We start from the raw sequence: 22,688 nt of genomic DNA, 5'->3' as shown, positions 1-22,688 counted from the left end.
TGATCCCTCGAAGCTAAAATATTTGAGTCTTAGCAACATCCGAATATAATCCCTTTACCTCCCCCCTCAACTCCATCCAAGGACCCAAACAGTCTTACCAGGTGAGACAAAGGTTCACCTGCACCTCCTCCAACCTCATCTATTGCATCCGCTGCTCTAGATGTCAACTTATTTACATCGGCGAAACCAAGCGCAGGCTCGGCGATTGCTTCGCTCAACACCTGCGCTCGGTCCGCATTGACCAAACTGATCTCCCGGTGGCCGAGCACTTCAACTCCCCCTCCCACTCCCAGTCTGACCTTTCTGTCATGGGCCTCCTCCAGTGCCATAGTGAGGCCCACCGGAAATTGGAGGAACAGCACCTCATATTTCGCCTGGGCAGCTTGCAGCCCAACGGTATGAACATTGACTTCTCCAACTTTAGATAGTTCCTCTGTCCCTCCCTTCCCCTCCTCCTTCCCAGATCTCCCTCCATCTTCCTGTCTCCACCTATATCCTTCCTTTGTCCCGCCCCCCTGACATCAGTCTGAAGAAGGGTCTCGACCCGAAACGTCACCCATTCCTTCTCTCCCGAGATGCTGCCTGACCTGCTGAGTTACTCCAGCATTTTGTGAATAAATACCTCCGAATATAATAAAGTCACGTCTATGATAGACCTTTGATCTTGAATGCGTCTGTGTTAACCAGTGTTGAGAGGGAAAAGCTACGTGCTTGATGTAAATACATCCAATTAGCAGTGGGCAAAGCCTTCTCATCCCTCATCTCCACTTCTTAATGCCACCATTAATCAACGTATGCTAAGTGTACTTTCTACCAGTGAGGAGAATATTGATGGCATTTGGATGTTATGCTCCAGTTACTCAATACTGCATAAAGATTAACTGGATTCTTTGAGTTTCAGATTAGTTTTTCATCAAGTCCTGAGCCAATTTAACATTCTATATTTAAATGTTAATTGAGATTTTTTTTCATTGCAAGGAACAACCTCGAAGGATTGGAGAAAATGTATGGTGTAGGAAGGAACATAGAAACATAGAAACATAGAAAATAGGTGCAGGAGTAGGCCATTCGGCCCTTCGAGCCTGCACCGCCATTCAATATGATCATGGCTGATCATCCAACTCAGTATCCCATACCTGCCTTCTCTCCATACTTCCTGATCCCTTTAGCCATAAGGGCCACATCTAACTCCCTCTTAAATATAGCCAATGAACTGGCCTCAACTACCTTCTGTGGCAGAGAATTCCACAGATTCACCACTCTCTGTGTGAAAAAAAACGTTCTCATCTCGGTCCTAAAAGATTTCCCCCTTATCCTTAAACTGTGACCCCCTTGTTCTGGACTTCCCTAACATCGGGAACAATCTTCCTGCATCTAGCCTGTCCAACCCCTTAAGAATTTTGAAAGTGAACTGCAGATGTTGCATTACACAAAATGCTGGAGTCACACAGCGGGTCAGGCAACATTTCTGGATAGGAGGAATGGATGACGTTCCTGGTCGAGACCCTTCTTCAGACCGAGGACTGTATGACTCCATGACTCCATCTACGTGCCTATGTAAAAGCCTCTTCAATGCCACTATCGTATTTGTTTCCACCACCACCCCTGGCAATTCTGAAGAAGGGTCTCGACCCGCAACGTCACCCATTCCTTCTATTCAGAGATGCTGCCTCTCCCACTGAGTTACTCCAGCATTTTGTGTCTGTCTTTGGGGCAAATACATTCTGGTTCCTTTCGGGAAGGGTAAAACAGCACAGAGGCTGGCTTAAGACCCGGGTTCAATCCTGACCACGGGTGCAGTCTGTACGGAGTTTGTACGTTCTCCCCGTGACCGCATGGGTTTTCTCCAGGAGCTCCGGTTTCCTCCCACATTCCAACGACGTACAGGTTTGTAGGTTAATTGGCTTCGGTAAAAATTGGCCCTAGTGTGTAGGATAGTGCCAGTGTACAGGATGATTGGTGGTTTTGGTAGGCCAAAGAGCCTGTTTCCAGAGTCCAGAACCAGGGGCCACAGTTTAAGAATAAGGGGTAGGCCATTTAGAACGGAGATGAGGAAAGACTTTTTCAGCCAGAGAGTTGTGAATCTGTGGAATTCACTGCCTCAGAAGGCAGGGGAGGCCAATTCTCTGAATGCATTCAAGAGAGAGCTAGATAGAGCTCTTAAGGATAGCGGAGTCAGGGGGTATGGGGAGAAGGCAGGAACGGGGTACTGATTGAGAATGATCAGCCATGATCACATTGAATGGCGGTGCTGGCTCGAAGGGCCGAATGGCCTACTCCTGCACCTATTGTCTATTGTCTATTGTCTAAGTCTAAATCCACTTCTTGAATATAATTGCAAGGGTTGCTATTGGGGCCATAAGTATTCCTTGGTCTGTGGGAGACAATAAAGACTTCTTTCCATGACTATTGTACACACTGTAATATCTGCAGAGTTCCAAAGGGCTCATGCAGGCTGGGTTAGTATAAGATTACTGGAGATGGGACCAAGGTAGCTTTGTTTGCTTTAGTTTATCGATAGACCATGGAAACAGGTTCCTCGACCCACAGAGTCCTTGCTGACCATCGATCACCCATTCACACTAGTTTTAGGTTTTCTCATTTCTCATCCACTCCCTGCACACTCGGGACAGTTTTACCGAGGACAATTAACCAACAAACCCGCACGTCTTTGGGATGTGGGATGAAACCGGAGCACCCGAAGGAAACACATGCTCAAAGGAAGAGCATGCAAACTCCACACGGAGAGCACCCATAGTCAGGATTGAACCTGGGTCTCTGGCGCTGTGAGGCAGCAGCACTACCTGCTGCACCACTGTACCTCCTTGAAACAAGTTGTTTTAGTGTAGTTTAGAGATACAGCGCGGAAACAGGCCCTTCAGCCCACCGGGTCCCTGCCGACCAGCGATCCCCACACATTAACACCATCCTGCACACACTAAGGACAATTTTTACATTTACCAAACCAATTAACCTTCAAACCTGTACGTAGTGTGGGAGGAAACCGAAGATCTTGGAGAAAACACACGCAGGTCACGGGGAGAACGTACAAACTCCGCACAGACAGCACCCGTAGTCGGGATCGAACCCGGTTCTCCGGCGCTGCAATCGCTGTAAGGCAGCAACTCTACCGCTGCACCACCGTGCTCTAAGAGAAAATATGTCGCTCGGTGTGACTAAATCATCTTTATTTTAGCATTCAAGAGAGAGCTAGATAGAGCACTTAAGAATAGCGGAGTCAGGGGTATGGGGAGAAGGCAGGAACGGGTACTGATTGAGAATAATCAGCCATGATCACATTGAATGGCGGTGCTGGCTCGAAGGGCCGAATGGCCTCCTCCTGCACCTATTGTCTATTGTATATTGTCTATTTTTTTTTTTTTTTTTTTTTTTTTTTTTTTTTTGAAAAGCATATGTACAAATAGAAATAAAAAAACACATTTGTTACAAAGTTCTTACATAGCTTCAATTTTTAAATTTTTGAAGAGAGAAAGTAAAAATTAAAAAAAATAAAAAACCTATAAACTTGGGGAGAGAGAATAAGAGGGTTAAAAAAAAGGATCTAACAATAAAAATTAAAGGGAGTAGATCCGGGAGACAATAACCACAGTTGTACATCCAACCCCTAACTCAAGTTTCAACTTTTAATTTTAATTTTTTATTTTAGTCCTGTGCCAAACCCATTTACTTTTCTAAAAATTCAATAAATGGAGACCATATTTTTAAAAATAACTCAGGTTTGTCGATTAAGGCAAACCTTATTTTTTCCAAATGCAGGGTCTCTGTCATTTCCATAGTCCACATTTTAATTGTGGGGGTTATTGGTTTTTTCCAAAATTTAAGTATTAATTTTTTCGCAGTTATTAGACTGTAATCAAGAAAATGTACCTGACTTACTGTAAAATTTGTAGTATGTTCTGATAATCCTAATATAATTAATTTTGGATCCATATCTAATTTTTTATTCATAACTTTAGAAACTATTTTAAAAATCTCCAACCAGAAGTTTTGCATTTTTATACAAGTTACGAAAATATGAGTTAAATTAGCTTCTTGAAATTGACATTTATCACAAATAGGAGAGATACTAGGAAAAATCCTATTTAATTTCGTCTTCGAATAATGTAATCTATGTATTATTTTAAATTGTATTAAGGAATGTCTAGTATTCAATGAACATTGATGTATATGTTGTAAACTTTCATCCCATATATCTTGCATTATAAATTGATTCAATTCGTCCTCCCATGCTCGTCTATAAGATTCCGATGACGGAATGTCAATGTCAAGGAGAGTATTGTAAATAAAGGATATTAATTTATTTGAATTATAATGTCGATTCAGGCATACATCAAGTGTTTCTGGACCTCTAAACTTATATTCTTGCATGTGTGATTTTACATAATCTCTGAGTTGTAAATATCTAAAATAATTATTAACATGTAATCCGTACTTCTGCTGTAAATCCTGAAAAGAAAGAAAAGTTCCCTTATGATAAAGATCTCCCACCCTTTTAATTCCATAACTTTTCCATTGAGCAAAGCCTCTATCTAAGACAGACGGTTTAAAAGAAGGATTATTCGCAATAGGAAGGAAAACAGATAATTTACTCAATTTTAACGTAAGCTTTAATTGTTTCCAGGTACGGATAACACTGTGTATAATGGGATTACCTCCATATGTTTTTTTATTTAAATTTATTGGAGCTAAGAGGATCGCACCAATATCGAATGGTAAACAATCCTCTTTCTCCATCTTTAACCAATCCGGTTGTTGATCAGAATCATCCAACCAGCAGGTTATATTTTTAATATTAACCGCCCAATAATAAAATAAAAAGTTAGGTAAAGCAATTCCTCCATTAATTTTAGACTTACATAGATGTCTTTTATTTATTCTATGAGTCTTGTAGTCCCAAATAAAATTAGTAACAATTGAATCAATTTTTAAAAAAAACTTTTTTGGAAGATAGATCGGAATTGCTTGAAATAAGTATAGTAGCTGTGGAAGAAAGATCATCTTTATAGCATTACTACGACAAACTAATGATATAGGGAGTGTTTTCCAAAATTGGATATTTCTGTGTAATTTAGTGAGTAAAGGAGGAAAATTTAATTTAAATAAAGAAGTATATTTCCTAGTCACGTAAATTCCAAGATATTTAAACTTTTCATAGGCAATTTTAAAAGGAAATTGTTGAAGTATGGCCGGATTTTGCTCCATTATTGGCATAATTTCATTTTTATACCAGTTAATTCTATAACCTGAAAATGAACCAAATTGAGTTATGAGATTTAATAAATTCGGAATGCTAATTTCTGGCTTTGTAATATATATTAATACATCATCCGCATATAAAGAAATTTTATTGGTTGTATGTTTAGTGTTATAGCCATGAATATCTGAATTTGATCTAATACTCTCAGCAAGTGGTTCTATAATAAGGGCAAATAGAAGCGGGGATAGTGGACATCCTTGTCTACAACCCCTAGATAAATGAAATTTAGATGACAGCATTTGATTAGTTAATATTCTAGCTGTTGGGGATGTATATAAAAGTTTCACCCATGAACAAAAATTTTCACCTATATTGTCTATTGACTACCACGGAGGATCACAAATGAGCCGAGTGTCATCTTTGCAAGCAGGCGAACATCAGTGGGGAACTCCCAAGCTATTGCGTTGATTATCATGAGCTCGCTTGTGCTTTGATCTCATTTGTGTCGTTCCGACTGCTGTCACACCAGACATGGTTGCACACAGCTTGTGGTACAGGATGGGACTGTATCTTAATATGTCAACACATGGCCCCAACAACCAGTGTAGCAGTGGGCAACTGGGCCAGAAAACACACTGATCAAAGCAGGCCTCTCAGGGCGTATTAGTTATTCAGGACTTACCTGCTGAGATACAATGAACACCACATGATTAGTTTCGATTTATTCACAAAATGCTGGAGTAACTCAGCAGGTCAGGCAGCATCTCGGGAGAGAAGGAATGGGTGACGTTTCGGGTCGAGACCCTTCTTCAGACTGATTAGTTTCGTTTAGTTTAGGGAACCAGGACCTTCGGCCCACCGAGTCCGCACCGACCAGCGATCTCCGTACACCAACACTATCCTACGCACACTAGGGACAATTTTACATTTATACCAAGCCAATTAACCTCCAAACCTTTACGTCTCTGGAGTGTGGGAGGAAACCAAAGATGTTGGAGAAAACCCACGCAGTCACGGGGAGAACGTACAAACTCTGTACAGACGGCGCCCATAGTCGGGATGGAACCCGGGTCTTTGGCGTTGCAAGCGCTGTAAGGCAGCAACTCTACCGCTGCGCCACCGTGCCGGCCTCAGAGACTTGACAGGACCAATGGCCTAATTCCACTCCTATTCCTTATGACCTTATGATCCCATAACAGTGCCTGGATAGACGGTGTTTTGGATTCCGAGGAAGGGTCCTGACCCGAAAAGTCACCTATCCGTGTTCTCCAGAGATGCTGCCTGACCCGCTGAGTTACCCCAGCACTCTGTGAAACGTCACCTATTTGTGTTCTCCAGAGATGCTGCCTGACCTGCTGAGTTACCCCAGCACTCTGTGAAACGTCACCTATCCATGTTCTCCAGAGATGCTGCCTGACCCGCTGAGTTACCCCGGCACTCTGTGCCCTTTTGTTTCTCAAATCAGAAGCAAAGTTAAGGATAGCAGAGTCAGGGGGTATGGGGAGAAGGCAGGAACGGGGTACTGATTGAGAGTGATCAGCCATGATCACATTGAATGGCGGTGCAGGCTCGAAGGGCCGAATGGCCTACTCCTGCACCTATTGTCTATTGTCTATTGTTAAACTTGCATTTTCTGCTCTCTCACAAGCATGTGAGAGATTGTAAGGGGGAGGGGGGAGGGAGTAGTGGAGGGGGAGAGGGGAGGAGAGGGGAGGAGAGGGTGCTGCACCAATGCAGGAGTGGTTTGGGCCCAACGGTTCCACTTGGTCTAGTTGTAGATTAAACCTTATATTGTATTCTCAAGAAGGGTCAGGGAGTAGTCTTTGCTTTCCTGGCCAATCTAGATCCCTCTGTCAACATCAGTCTGAAGAAGGTTCTTGACCCGAAACGTCACCCATTCCTTCTCTCCCGAGATGCTGCCTGACCTGCTGAGTTACTCCAGCATTCTGTGAATAAACAGCTTCGATTTGTACCAGCATCTGCAGTTATTTTCTTATACAGATTGCCCGATCATTGATGGTATTGTTGCTCTGGGATCTTGCTGTGCGCAGAGGCTGGTGTGCCTCTGACATTACAACAACAGCTGCAATTGGTAAGTTCTTTGAGACAATCATAACCTTGTGAACGGCGCTGTAGGAATGCCCCGAAGATAGACACAAAATGCTAGAGTAACTCAGCGGGACAGGCAGCATCTCTGGAGAGAAGGAATGGGTGACATTTCGGGTCCAGACCCTTCTTCAGACTGACAGTCAGGGGAGAGGGAGACACAGAGATATGGAAGGGAAAGGGGTTGATTAAATTTTATCTTTGTACACCTCGTTCTCACCTTCCCCGAGCTAACAATGATCGATTCTATATTTTCCTTGACCTCCGTCCCCTTTGATCGCTCGTTTTCACACCTTACCCTTCCATATCTCTGTATCTCCCTTTCCCCTGATTGTCAGTCTGAAGAAGGGTCTCGACCGGAAACGTCACCCATTCCTTCTCTCTGAAGATGCTGCCTGACCCGCTGTTAGTCCAGCATTTTGGTGTCTATCTTCAGTGTAAGACCAGCATCTGCAATTCCTTCCTACACAACAGGAATGTACAGTCTCTGTTTGTGTCAGTAGGGGGCAGCAAGAGTCTGTTGGCCACAATGCCAATAGATTGTACTAACAAGGAACCACAGACGAAATGTGTAGAAAGGAACTGCAGATGCTGGTTTACACCGAAGTTAGACACAAAGTGCTGGAGTAACTCAGCAGGACAGGCTGCATCTCTGGAGAGAAGGAATGGGTGACGTTTCGGGTCGAGACCCTTCTTCAGACTGTCAGGGGAGAGGGAGGCACAGAGACAGGCTGCATCTCTGGAGAGAAGGAATGGGTGACATTTCGGGTCAAGACACCCTTCTTCAGATTCAAGGATCTGCAGATGCTGGTGTAAACCAAAGTTGGTCCCAAAGTGCAGGAGTAACTCAGCGGGTCAGGCAGCATCTCTGGAGAAAATGGATTGGTGACGTTTCGCGTCAGTCTGAGTCCCTGCAACATTTTATCATATCATATCATATATCTACAGCCGGAAACAGGCCTTTTCGGCCCTCCAAGTCCGTGCCGCCCAGTGATTCCCGTACATTAACACTATCCTACACCCACTAGGGACAATTTTTACATTTACCCAGCCAATTAACCTACATACCTGTACGTCTTTGGAGTGTGGGAGGAAACCGAAGATCTCGGAGAAAACCCACGTTGTGTCTACCCACAGATTATCTCCAATTCTGCAGATTTTTTTATTATTCCTCCAAAGTCAAATTTCAAGATTCTATTCCCCATGTATTGTTCAAACTTTTGTTTGTGACATTCACTCCCCAATCTTTTCTTGTTCCATCTGACGATGAAAGAACATGGAATGAATATTGAGCTCCAATTTCAAGTAATACCCATCTCCATCTTGTACCCCTCTCATCGATGTCTCCCACATCCTTCAGTCACCCTACAGTTGTTTCCCATTCCCGTTACCCCATTTCCAAATTTATGGTCTGAAGAAGGGTCTCGACCCGAAACGTCACCCATTCCTTCTCCCCTTCGATCTCCATTCCTCCTAGCATCCATCAACTACTAGAGGGCATGGCTTTAAGGTTAGAGGCACAAATCTTAAAGGAGATAGACCAAGTTGGGCCCAAACCTCTCCTGCATTGGTGCAGCACCCTCTCCTCCACCCTCCCCCCTCCCCTCTCCCCCCTCCTCTCTCTCTCCCTCCCTCCCCTTCCCCTAACCCCTTCCCTTCCCCTCCCCCCCCACTCCATCCCCCTCAACCCCCCCTTAACCTCCCCGCTCCCTACCTCCCCCACCCCCCACTCCCTCCCTCCCTCCCCCCTTCCTCTCTAGGAGATAGATTTAAACTTTAAAATGTGAATAACTTTAAAAAGATAACACCGATTTCAATGAAACTTCTTCCACGACGACGACAGGGACGACGGTGAGTAAGGGGGGGCCTAACATTGTCGCGCTATCGTGTACCATTTTGGCTGTAGTTCAGGAACAAACAAACAGGAGTTTTAGTATTATAGATGTGCAGGGGCATGTTTGATTAAACAGAGGGTGGTGACTACCTGGAAGGCGCTGCCAGGATGACCGTTGAATCAGGTACGTTAATGACATTAAAAGGCTTTTGGTTAGGCACATGGATATGCAGGGAATGGAAGGGTAGGGGTTATGTGCATGTAGAGAAGTGATGGTCTTGGCATCATGTTCGGCACAGACACAGTGGACTTAAGGGCCTGTTCTATAGACAATAGGTGCAGGAGGAGGCCATTCAGCCCTTCGAGCCAGCACCGCCATTCAATGTGATCATGGCTGATCATTCTCTCAATCAGTGCCCCGTTCCTGCCTTCTCCCCGTACCCCCTGACTCCGCCATCCTTAAGAGATCTTAAGCTGTACTATGTTCTAGCTTTACTTTACGCACCTCTTCTTCTATCCTTATCTTCTTTTCAGCCTCTAGAATCCTTTTTAGAAGATTTTATTACAGTTGTTCACCGGTGTTATCAATCCTGTTTAGCCTCTAGCCCTTGTCACTTTCTCCGCATATCCACTAATCACACTGCTCCTCTCCTGCTTCCACCTGTTACTCTCCAGGCTTTGTTCAATCCCCTTGACAGACACAAAGTGCCGGAGTAACTCAGCGGGACAGGCAGCATCTCTGGAGAAAAGGAATAGCTGACATTTCAGGTCGAAACCCTTCTTCAGACACCTCTGAAAATGCCTTCTCCAGCATTTGTGTTCTCTTTTCACCACAGATGCTGCTTGACCAGCCGAAGATCTGAAGAAGGGTCCCGACCCGAAACGACACCCATCCATGTTCTCCAGAGATGCTGCCTGACCCACTGAGTTACTCCAGCACTTTTGTTTTGTAAACCAGCATCTGTAGTTCCTTGTTTCTCCATATTATTTTTATCTCTCTCTCTTCACGCTTGTCAAACCCAAACTCCAAGCAGGAAAAGTAAATCAACAACCCATGTAAGTAACATATTTATTTAATGTGTGTATTCTCCAGGGCTGTTACATGTTTAAAAAGAATTAAACCCATTTTGATTGTGGTTACAGATGTTAAGTGCTGTAAAAAGTTACAAATCCACTGTAGGTACAAGTGTCATGCCAACTACCAAATTATTAGACATACATTCATTAAAAAAAGGCTTTTGAAAAAACCCCAATTATATTGTATTAATAGGTGCATTCTGTTTAAATTAAAATCATTACAACATGTTATTACAATAGATGTATTACATATATCATTAAAAAAAATAGATGGTAGAAGACTATATTTTTATTTATACTTGGGATGACATAGCTGATCCAAAGTTGGTGTGATTCCTGACATCATTGGAATCTCCTGATCATATTTTAACTCTAACCATCCATAATTCCACATCTATCAGTGGTATTAACGAACAGTACTAAACGAATGTTCCGTTTGGCTATATTTATATTCATGCTTAGGTAGCAAGAATTTCATACAACATTGACATGGAGTTTAATTATGTTCTGAATATCTTAATGGCAAAGGCAGATGGGGAGCGGTGTAGCTGGAAAGACCTGATCAAAAGCTTACCAAGGGCACAATCCATCTGTGCTGCACTGTAGATCGACACAGAATGCTGGAGTAACTCAGCGGGACAGGCAGCATCTCCGGAGAGAAGGAATGGGTGACGTTGCAGGTCGAGACCATTCTTCAGGCCCCTCTGAAGAGAGGGAATGGGTGACGTTTCGGGTCAGACTGAAGAAGGGTCTCGACCCGAAACGTCGCCTATTCCTTCTCTCCAAAGATGCTGCCTGTCCCGTTGAGTAACTCCAGCCATTTTGTGTCTCTCTGAGGTGTAAACCAGCATCTGCAGTTCCTTCCTACACATTCCGTGCTGCTCTGTATGTTCTTATCAGGTTTAATGAGGACATAGGAAAAACACAAAGTGCTGGACTAACTCAGCGGGTCAGGCAGCATCCCTGGGGAACATGGACAAGTGACATTTCTGGTCAGGACCCTTCTTCAGCTTTTTTTAAATAAATGTATGTCTGTAATAATTTGGAAGTTGGCATGACACTTGTCACCTATCCATGTTCTCCAGGGATGCTGCCTGAACCACTGAGTTATTCCAGCACTTTGTCACTTCCCTTGATAAACCGGCATCTGCAGTTCCCTGCTTCTACTTAATGAGAACATATCCGTCCCCCCAATTGACTGGTCATAAGGTCCTGCATTTGGACTACCTTGTACAGCATTCTTATTAGCTTAGCTCGCGTCAGGTCAAAACCTCAAGTGAGCATCTGTACAAAAAGCAGATTACTAAACAGGTATCCACTGACACTCGACCAAAAATATAGCGATCTCCAGACCGACAGAGCATGGTTGTATTTTAATAGAATGTCCAATATCGAGTAGTGCCAGTATTTCAAAACCGCAGAATGACTTCCTCGAACCATTCAGTAATTATATGACAAATTACTTCCTTGATAACAGCACGAATAACAAATAATTGTCACAAGTGGGAGAGTCTAGGACTAGAGGTCACAGCCTTAGAATTTATGGACGTTCTTTTAAGAAGGAGATGAGGAGGAATTTCTTTAGTCAGAGGGTGGCGAATCTGTGGAATTCTTTGCCATAGAAGGCTGTGGAGGCCAAGTCAGTGGATATACTTAAGGCAGAGATAGATGGATTCTGGATTAGTACAGGTGTCAGAGGTTATGGGGAGAATGCACGAGAATGGGGTTAGGAGGGAGAGATAGATCAGGCATGATTGAGTGGCGGAGTAGACTTAATGGGCCGAATTCTTCTCCTATCACTTATGATCTTATGAAGGACGACTACTGATATTAAAAAAAGGTTGATAACGGCAGAGTTGCAATAAAAGCCAGTTGCATTAAACATTTAGCCTGATGCTGGAATGGTTTTTAATAGCATTTTTAGAAGATTTTATTACAGTTTTGGTCAACTATATTATCAATCCTTTATTTACATACATAGTTAACATATCAAGGGAATACAATAGAAAACCGATGTTTCTAAATTCAAGCTATACTCTGCGGAACAGGTTAATAAACAATGTCAGGGAACATGTCATGGCTGCCAGCTAGAGAAAGGAGACACAAGAAACAATGTTAATGAGCTCAGATAAAGCAGGCGTTACTGTCAAAAGACGCGAATGGACGTTAAAACATAAATATAACGATGGACAAAAAGTGCTGGAGTAGCTCGACTGGTCAGGATCTTATAGAAACATAGAAACATATAAAATTATAAAAGGACTGGACAAGCTAGATGCAGGAAAAATGTTCCCAATGTTGGGCGAGTCCAGAACCAGGGGCCACAGTCTTCGAATAAAGGGGAGGCCATTTAAAACTGAGGTGAGAAGGAACTTTTTCACCCAGAGAGTTGTGAATTTGTGGAATTCTCTGCCACAGAGGGCAGCGGAGGCCAAATCACTGGGTGGATTTAAGAGAGGGCTGGATAGAGCTCTAGGGGCTAGTGGAATCCAGGGATATGGGGAGAAGGCAGGCACGGGGTATTGATTGTGAACGATCAGCCATGATCACAATGAATGGCGGTGCTGGCTTGAAGGGCCGAATGGCCTCCTCCTGCACCTATTTCTAATGTTTCTACTTATGTTTCTATGTCAGGCAGTATTTCTAGAGAACATGGGCAGGTGACGTTTCGGGTCGAGACCCTTCGTCAGACTCTTCTGAAGAAGGTTCTCAACCCGAAATGTCACCTTTCCATGTTCTCCAGAGATGCTGCCTGAACTCCTGAGTTATTCCAGCACTTTGTGTCCTTTAGTGTATTAACAAAGCGGCACGGTGGCGCAGCGGTAGAGTTGCTGCCTTACAGCGAATGCAGCGCCGGAGACCCGGGTCCCATCCCGACTACGGGCGCCGTCTGTACGGAGTTTGTACGTTCTCCCCGTGGCCTGCGTGGGTTTTCTCCGAGATCTTCGGTTTCCTCCCACACTCCAAAGACGTACAGGTATGTAGGTTGATTGGCTTGGTAAATGTAAAAACTGTCCCTAGAGTGTGTATGGTAGTGTTAATATGCGGAGATCGCTGGTCGGCACGGACCCGGTGGGCTGAAGGGCCTGTTTCCATGTTGTATCTCTAAACTAAACTAAACTAAACCAAACCAGCATCTGCTGTTCTTTGTCTCTACAATGTAAAGGGCCTGGTGTTTGTTTCCAACATTAACAAGCATTTGGAAGATTGAATTGATTGATTGAAAGATTCAGCATGGAAACAGGCCCTTCGGCCCACTGAGACCATTCCGCCAATCGATCATTTTCTTGCATATTCCTTCTACGTGGCATGAGTATTCAACTGATTAAGAGGCATTTCTAAAATTAGATGGGAGTTGATGAGCCTGAGTCTGTTCCAATGAGGTGAGCTCCTGCTTTTAGTTTTGCTTTTACATTTTTAAATGTCACTTCCACTCCCTCTCCACGTCCTACAGAAATCTAATCAGCAATAGGCAGGGGAACTTTAACCCTGACATTTCACCGAGGAAAATGCAATCCTTTCTTTTCTTGGTTGCCGTTTGAGTTTAGGTTATTGTTCCGTGTACCGAGCGAGGTACAGTGAAAAGCTATCGTGGAGTGTCAACTAGTCAACAGAAAGACAATACATGGTTACAATCGAGACAAACATAATTGAGTGTTTCCAATGAGGTAGATAGTAGCTCAGGACTGCTTGCTGGTTGTTGGTAAGATGGTTCAGTTGCTTGATAACAGCATTGTTCTACATTGGTATCGGTGAATTTGAATAACTGATATGGTATTCTTGTCTCCATTTGCGCTGAAGAGCTGCCAAGAACCTTTGAGACTGAGCTGGTTCAATACAACTCAGATGCTGAGATTACAAAATACTTAGTCTTGGAATCACACTGGTTATCAAGTCAAGTCAAGTCAAGTCAAATTTATTTGTCACATACACATACACGATGTGCAGTGAAATGAAAGTGGCAATGCCTGCGGGTTGTGCACAAAAAGAATTACAGTTACAGCATATAAATAAAGTTAATAAGTTACTATTATTGTCGACAAAAATTTAGTCTCTGGAGTTATAAAAGTTGACAGTCCTGATGGCCTGTGGGAAGAAGCTCCGTCTCATCCTCTCCGTTTTCACAGCGTGACAGCGGAGGCGTTTGCCTGATCGTAGCATCTGGAACAGTCCGTTACTGGGGTGGCAGGGGTCCCTCATGATCTTGCTTGCTCTGGATCTGCACCTCCTGATGTATAGGTCCTGCAGGGGGACGAGTGTAGTTCCCATGGTGCGTTCTGCCGAACGCACTACTCTCTGCAGGGCCATCCTGTCCTGGGCAGAGCTGTTCCCAAACCAGACTGTAATGTTGCCGGACAGCAATGTGAGTGGATTGGTGTAGTTTAGTTCAAAAATACAGCGCAGAAACAGGCCCTTCGGCCCAACGAATCCACACCGACCAGCGATCCCCAGCACTAGGGACAATTCACAATTATACCAAGCCAATTAACCTACAAACCTGTACCTCTATGGAGTGTGGGAAGATCCCTGGGAAAGCCCAACCCAGGTCACAAGGAGAACGTACAAATTCCGTGCAGACAGCACCCATAGTCAGGATCGAACCCGGGTCTCTGGCGCTACCAGGCAGCAACTCTACCGCTGTGCCACCGTGCCAACTCAAATGAGTACAATGATTACATCTTACCTGTATTAAACTAATTCCTATCGCTGCACCACCAATAACAGAACTGTTCCTTTTGATCATTGTAGTTACCGAACCAAAACAGCCCTTAAGATTGAAAAAAAATGATGAATTTGGTGTGTTCATTCGTGTAATTTAACAACGAAAACCCCGAATATCAAATCCCATCTTTCCAGACTTGCATACCATTTGATATCACCACCCTGTACCTTTGTGAAAATAATATCTCGCGTTGCTGTTATTCCGTCACAGTCCGCAGAAAAGGGGTTTCGACAACAACTCTTGGGGTACAAACGTCCTTTAGTAATCTGATAGTATGACCCTTCAAAGTCTGTGTAATTCCTTAACCCACAGCAATGGAACTGAAATGACAAAAAGAATATTTGGTTCAGATTTTAGTTCTTTTTTAGTTTTCAGAGATACAGTGTGGAAACAGGCCCCTCGCCCTACTGAATCAACAGCAATCAACCCTACACTCCTCGACACTAGGGGTATAAGAAAATAACTGCAGATGCTGGTACAAATCGAAGGTATTTATTCACAAAATGCTGGAGTAACTCAGCAGGTCAGGCAGCATCTCAGGAGAGAAGGAATGGGTGACGTTTCGGGTCGAGACCCTTCTTCAGTCTGAAGAAGGGTCTCGACCCGAAACGTCCCCCATTCCTTCTCTCCCGAGATGCTGCCTGACCTGCTGAGTCACTCCAGCATTTTGTGAATAAATACCTTCGACACTAGGGGTGATTTACCGAGGCCAATTAACCTACAAAACTGCATGTCTTTGGAATGTGGGAGGAATCCGGGGCTCCCGGAGAAAACCCACACGGTCCCAGGGAGAATATGCAGAGTGCAGAAGAAAGTTCTTAGCATTGCAGCACATCACTTCCATAGACAAAGTCCAATGTCCTCCACGGGGGGGGGGGGGGGGGGGGGGGGGGGGGAGGTGAATCGGACGGTGTCTTGGTTTATGAAAGGACCGTTCTGAAGCCTGATAACAGAGGGGAAGAAACTGCCACTGAATCTGGTGGTACAAACTTCGGTGTTTGAAGTTTTTCAAGCTTCTGTGCCGGACGGGAGCAAGGAGAAGAAGGAATGATCAATCGTGCAATCATTATGATGAGGTGCACAGTGGGACATTGTGGGATAAGCCAGCACAGGCTACGCATCCACCATGAACCCCCTTCTGAATCAGCAGCCAACTGCACTTACTTGATTTTTCCATCATAACTCCAATACAGAATAAATCCATGGATCTTTGTAACTTACTGTTTTCATAATAGAATCCCATCCGTAACTAGCAAAGTTTTTATCTCCAAATCCTGTGTAGTTATTTTTTAGTAATTCAAAGGCCTCTTCTTGAAATACGATTGTGATCTGACGGAAACACAAACACAGGCAGCAGTCAGCAGTCATATTTTGCTTCCATATCTAGATCATGGGGCCAGCATTTATTGTCCATCCTTATTTTGGTTGGGAGGGAAATATAGATCAGCCATGATTGAATGGAGGAGACTCGATGGGCCGAATGGCCTGATTCTGCTCCTGTATTGTCTTACTGAAGTAACTCAGGTTGTTTCTGAGGCATTTATTGTCCATCCTTATTTTGGTTGGGAAATATAGGTCAGCCATGATTGAATGGAGGAGGAGACTCGATGGGCCGAATGGCCTGATTCTGCTCCTGTATTGTCTTACTGAAGTAACTCAGGTTGTTTCTGAGGGCAATTTAAATGTTAACCACATTAATGTGGGATTGGAAGCAGGTACAGGCCCAGAATGGCTAAAGATAGCAGTTTGCCAATCCCAAAAGTATTTCAATGAAATATACTAGTAAGTTTGCAGAAGACACTATAAAATAGACAGCATTGTAAACATCATCAGCAGGGCAAGTGGGACTAGGAATGGCAAATGGAGTTTAATTTAGATAAGTGTGAGGTGTTGAAGACAAACCAGGGCAGGACCTTCACAGAAAACTGATCCCTAGGGTCACAGTCATGGAGTGATACAGTGTGGAAACAGGCCTTAGGCCCAACTTGCCCACACTGCCCAGCTACACTTGTCCCACCTGCCTGCGTTTGGTCCACATCCTTCCACCCTCCAAAGGGTGTTTTGTTGAGCAGAGAGATCTAGGAGTGCTGGTACATAGACCCCTGAAAGTGGTGGCGCAGGTAGATAGGGTGGTGAGGAAGGCTGTTGACACATTGTTAGGGAATTGAGTTTGGAAATTGTGATGTTATGTTACAGTGGTACAGGACATTGGTGAGACGCACTTAGGGTATTGTTTTCAGATTTGATCACCGTGCTGTCAGAAAGATGCCATTAAGTTGGAAGAGTGCAGAGAAGATTTATGAGGATGTTTCCAGGACTCAATTCCATTTTACTTCTATTGATTCCAGCTTGCTCTACTTCCATCACATGAAATTTCCATTGGGAGTGTTATCAAATGCTTTATTAAAATCTAATTAGGCTGTATCCACCATCTTACTTCATCAATCATTTCTTCCACATGGTCACAAGAAGAAGAAAAAAATTATGGAAAGACTTTCTCATTTCGGCTCCCTGATCCTATCTTCAACGTTAATTTCCATAAGAATATATTGTGCTTCCACAATAGATATTAAGCTCGCATAAAATGATTGGGCCATTTTTTTCTGACTTTTTTAAAATGTGATTTTCAATATTGCATTTCCAAGTCTAGTTATCTATTAAAATCTCATTGAATGAAAGTACCAGTTTCTTTTGAAATTATATATATTTTTTTGCTATTTGGTTGAAGACCTTTAGGAATTTCATTGAAACTATTGCATCCATGTTTTGCAGAGGACATTTAGAATGAGAGGTATTTATTTCACAAAATGCTGGAGTAACTCAGCAGGTCAGGCAGCATCTCAGGAGAGAAGGAATGGGTGACGTTTCGGGTCGAGACCCTTCTACAGACTGATGTCAGGGGGGCGGGACAAAGGAAGGATATAGGTGGAGACAGGAAGATAGAGGGAGAACTGGGAATGGGGAGGGGAAGAGAGGGACAGAGGAACTATCTAAAGTTGGAGAAGTCAATGTTCATACCGCTGGGCTGCAAGCTGCCCAGGCAAAATATGAGGTGCTGTTCCTCCAATTTCCGGTGGGCCTCACTATGGCACTGGAGGAGGCCCATGACAGAAAGGTCAGATTGGGAGTGGGAGGGGGAGTTGAAGTGCTCAGCCCCCGGGAGATCAGGTTGGTTAAGGCGGACTGAGTGAAGGTGTTGAGCACAACGATCGCCGAGCCTGCGTTTGGTTTCGCCGATGTAAAGAAGTTGACATCTAGAGCAGCGGATACAATAGATGAGGTTAGAGGAGGTGCAGGTGAACCTCTGTCTCACCTGGAAAGACTGTTTGGGTCCTTGGATGGAGTTGAGGGGGGAGGTAAAGGGACAGGTGTTGCATCTCCTGCGGTTGCAGGGGAAAGTGCCCGGGGATGGGGTGGTTTGGGGAGGAAGGGACGAGTGGACCAGGGAGTTACGGAGGGAACGGTCTCTGCGGAACACAGAAAGGGGAGGGGATGGGAAGATGTGGCCAGTGGTGGGGTCCCGTTGTAGGTGACGGAAATGTTGGAGGATGATTTGTTGGATACGCTGGCTGATGGGGTGGAAGGTGAGAACGAGGGGGATTGAATGAAAGGGATCTGCTTGATATGAAGCAGATCCAATGAATGAAATTCCACTGTTCAAAACTGGTCATTTATATTTATTTTTAAGCCAGTTGAAAATTAGAGTTTGTGTGTGTGCGCGTATGTGTGTCCGTGTTTGATGGGCCAAAAAAATGTCATTCTGTTTTTTTCCCCACAGAACTATTGCTTACTTTAAACCAAAATGGAGGACTTGGGCAGAGGGTCAGGCAGCATCTCTAGAGAACATGGATAGATATGACATTTGTCACAAAGTGCTGGAATAACTCAGCGGATCAGGCAGCATCTCTGGAAAACATGGATAGATATGACATTTCAGGTCAGGACCCTTCTTCGGTTTACAAAAAAAATACACAAAGTGCTGGAGTAACTCAGCGGATCAGGCAGCATCTCTGGAAAACATGGATAGGTGATGTTTCCGGTTGGTCTGAAGAAGGATTCTGTACCACCTATCCATTTTCTCCTGAGATGCTGCCTGACCCGTTACTCCAGCACTTTGTGTCTTTAATTTTGTAAACTAGTATCTGCAGTTCCTTTTATACCTAATGTATATTTTAGTTGAAGGTCAAGAAGGGGTGGCACAGTGGCGCAGCAGTAGAGCTACTGCCTTACAGCACCGGGGACCCGGGTTCGATCCTGACCACGGGTGCTGTCTATATCATGGGTTTTCTCCGAGATTTTCAGTTTCCTCCCACGCTCCAAAGATGTACAGGTTTGTAGGTTAATTGGGTTGGTATAAATTTATAAAAGTAAAATTGTCCCTAGTGTGTGTAGGATAGTGTTAATGTGCGGGGATCGCTGGTCGGTGCGGACTCGGTGGGCCGAAGGGCCTGTTTCCATGAAATAAATAAATGCTGGCAACTTGTTCATTCTGGAAAGGGGAATTTGTTGGAAAATCGGACCATCGATTGGCTTGCAGAAGAATCCTGATTTTGCTTCACAATTATATATTTCATGTTGGAGCACTGAGAAGTTTTGTTCGGAATTAATGGAAAACCAGTTCACATATTACTGATCAGAATAAGGTAGATCTTGGTGGCATCTTGGAAACACACCAAAGATCTGAAACATTACAGTTTACATCTGAGGTAAAAGTGGGCAGGAATAACAGAATGGAAGCAACAATCTATTTTTAAAACCTGGACTCGATAGCAAAATGGATATTGTAATGGACATTACAACAGCAAACATTGTTATTATCTGAACAAAAACTAAAAGGTTGATATTTACGATTGATTTAAAGATCAAAACGACAATTGCACATGTCATTTCTCCAATAAAAATCACGGATAAGGCTACGAAGTACTGCAAATTAAAAAAAGAACAATGTTAGTTTTATGTATTTTCACTGTGCCAGATAGTTAAAAAGAGCTTTGTTAAACCTATTGTTCTAGCACGATATAGTAATTGCAGATTTAACTACTGCTTATATCGTTGAGCTGTAAGATATGTGGAACATTGAGTTACTGGATACAAAAACAATAAGGAAGTGAAAAAATAAAAGAAAGTGAAAAAATAAGGGCAGCAAGGTGGCTCAGCGTTAGTGCTGCTGCCTTACAGCGCCGAAGACCCGGGTTCGGTCCTAACTACGGGTGCTGTCTGTACGGAGTTTGTACGTTCTCCCTGTGACCTTTGTGGGTTTTCTCCAGATCTCTGGTTTCCTCCCACACTCCAAAGACGTACAGGTTTGTAGATTAATTAGCTTGGCATAATTGTAAATTGTCCCTTGCTACTTGTTTTCTCCTAGTCCCTAGCTAACAATGGCCTGTTTTCTTTATCATTGTTACTTTTTTGCATGTTTTTCATTCATCTGTTCCCTATCTCTCTACATCACCGTCTATATCTCTCATTTCCCCTTTACTCTGACTATCAGTCTGAAGAAGGGTCTCAACCCGAAACGTCACCCATTCCTTTTCCGCAGTTCCTTCTGTCCATATAAACTGTTGTAAATACTCAGTAGGTCAGGTGGCGTCTGTGAAGAGAGAATCACAATCGACATTCCAGGTCGATGATCTTTCATTGGAAGGAAGAATTTGGTTCTCTCTCCACAAATGCTGCTTTAATTATTATTTTTTTTTTTTAGGTCTTTGACAGAATAGCATGCGAACACAAGCTTTTCACTGTACCTCAGTAAATAGAGTCATAGAGTCATAGAGTCCTACAGCACAGAAAGAGGCCCTTCGGCCCATCGTGTCCGCGCCGCCCGTTACCAAACACAGTCTAATTTTAATCCTATTTTCCCGCATTTGGACCGTAGCCCTGAATGTTGTAGCATTTCAAGTGCCCATCCAAATGCCTCTTAAACGTTGTGAGTGTTCCCGCCTCCACCACCGCCCCAGGCAGTGAGTTCCAGACTCCAACCACCCTCTGGGTGAAAAAGTTCTTTCTCACAAATGTGTCAATAATGAAGAAAACTAAACTAAACATGGATATGCAGGGAATGGAGGGATATGGTTCATGTGCAGGCAGATGTGATTTGTTTACCTTGGCATTGTTTATCATGTTCGGCACAGACATTGTGGGCCGAAGGGCCTGTTCCTGTGCTGTTATCTCAAGATGACTACATTGTAGGAAATGCCAGGAGTAAATTATTAATCTGCTTCAGTTAATAAAATCTCTACTAAGAGTAATATCATTAACTTACCAACATCAATATTATTTTGCTCTCTTTGATGGCACCATAGCAGCCAACGAAGCCCAACAGTGCAAGGAAGCAGCCGGCTACGATACAGAAATAGCTGACATTTAGCAAATGGCCAGCACGCATCCCCAGAATTTGTAGGATTGCATCGCCATTAACCTTCATCCAGACACCAAATCCAAGGAAAATTAAACCTGCAGCCTAGAAGGAGACATTTGACACTGAATACAACATCTACCATTGCAGTCTGAAGAAGGGTCTCGACCCGAAACGACCCCGTTCCTTCTCTCCAGAGATGCTGCCTGACCCGCTGAGTTACTCCAGCACTTTGTGTCCATTTTCACCGAGGTTTAAACCGAGGCTAGACACACGATGCTGGAGTAACTCAGCGGGAAAGGCAGAATCTCTGGAGAGAAAGAGTGGGTGACAGTGTCAGATGCTGCCTGTCCCGCTGAGTTACTCCAGCATTTTGTGTCGATCCACTGTTTTCTCCTTGTTCCTTTGTTGTGAAATCCTTTGGAATGGAAGGGCAGTTTCCTCAGATTGACCAAAGAGACTCAATTGTAAAACACAAGGTTTGGTTCTGAGAAGCCAAACTAATTGAAAGTAGGCATGCAGGTGCAGCAGGCAGTGAAGAAAGCGAATGGTATGTTGGCATTCATAGCGAGGGGATTTGAGTATAGGAGCAGGGAGGTTCTGCTGCAGTTGTACAGGGCATTGGTGAGACCACACCTGGAGTATTGCGTACAGTTTTGGTCTCCTAATCTGAGGAAAGACATTCTTGCCATAGAGGGAGTACAGAGAAGGTTCATCAGATTGATTCCTGGGATGGCAGGACTTTCATATGAAGAAAGACTGGATAGACTCGGCTTGTACTCGCTGGAATTTAGAAGATTGAGGGGGGATCTTATAGAAACTTACAAAATTCTTAAGGGGTTGGACAGGCTAGATGCAGGAAGATTGTTCCCGATGTTGGGGAAGTCCAGAACAAGGGGGGTCACAGTTTAAGGATAAGGGGAAAGTCTTTTAGGACCGAGATGAGAACGTTTTTTTCACACAGAGAGTGGTGAATCTGTGGAATTCTCTGCCACAGAAGGTAGTTGAGGCCAGTTCATTGGCTATATTTAAGAGGGAGTTAGATGTGGCCCTTGTGGCTAAAGGGATCAGGGGGTATGGAGAGAAGGCAGGTACAGGATACTGAGTTGGATGATCAGCCATGATCATATTGAATGGCGGTGCAGGCTCGAAGGGCCGAATGGCCTACTCCTGCACCTGTTTTCTATGTTTCTATGTTTCTATGTAAGATATCTTTTTGTGTTGCTGAACTGTTCGGCAGTTGAGCCATCTCAGTGAGATCGCATAGAGTTGTCTCTCAGGTGTACAAATATGCCGTGATGCATCTCTGAATCATCACGATACTTTGGCCGTTAGTGTTGTGGTAGGCTTGAGGTGGAACTATCGCAATAATCAT

At 43.9% G+C, this 22,688-nt stretch overlaps 1 protein-coding gene across 1 annotated transcript; it reads right to left on the bottom strand.

Moving 5' to 3' along the window:
- Nucleotides 1–12,265: 12,265 nt before the first annotated feature.
- LOC144610582 (tetraspanin-16-like) lies at nt 12,266–21,343 on the bottom strand. Its single transcript, XM_078429391.1, has 4 exons — nt 21,221–21,343; nt 16,180–16,287; nt 15,126–15,278; nt 12,266–12,322 (listed from the first exon to the last, which is right to left on the bottom strand). The coding sequence occupies exons 1-4, from the start codon at nt 21,341–21,343 to the stop codon at nt 12,266–12,268; spliced, it is 441 nt and encodes a 146-aa protein (XP_078285517.1).
- Between the last annotated feature and the right edge of the window lie 1,345 nt (nt 21,344–22,688).

Source organism: Rhinoraja longicauda, chromosome 37 (assembly GCF_053455715.1).
Source record: "Rhinoraja longicauda isolate Sanriku21f chromosome 37, sRhiLon1.1, whole genome shotgun sequence".
Lineage (NCBI taxonomy): Eukaryota > Metazoa > Chordata > Chondrichthyes > Rajiformes > Arhynchobatidae > Rhinoraja > Rhinoraja longicauda.
This window is presented reverse-complemented; position numbering and strand designations above follow the sequence as displayed.

What these genes read in the sequence shown, in the direction of transcription:
- LOC144610582 (XM_078429391.1), bottom strand. Translation starts at nt 21,343, where the DNA reads ATGCGTGCTGGCCATTTGCTAAATGTCAGCTATTTCTGTATCGTAGCC. An exon ending in GCAAAATAATATTGATGTTG is followed by an intron (nt 16,288 to 21,220) that starts GTAAGTTAATGA and finishes TGTTTCCGTCAG; the next exon opens with ATCACAATCGTATTTCAAGA. An exon ending in GGGATTCTATTATGAAAACA is followed by an intron (nt 15,279 to 16,179) that starts GTAAGTTACAAA and finishes TTGTCATTTCAG; the next exon opens with TTCCATTGCTGTGGGTTAAG.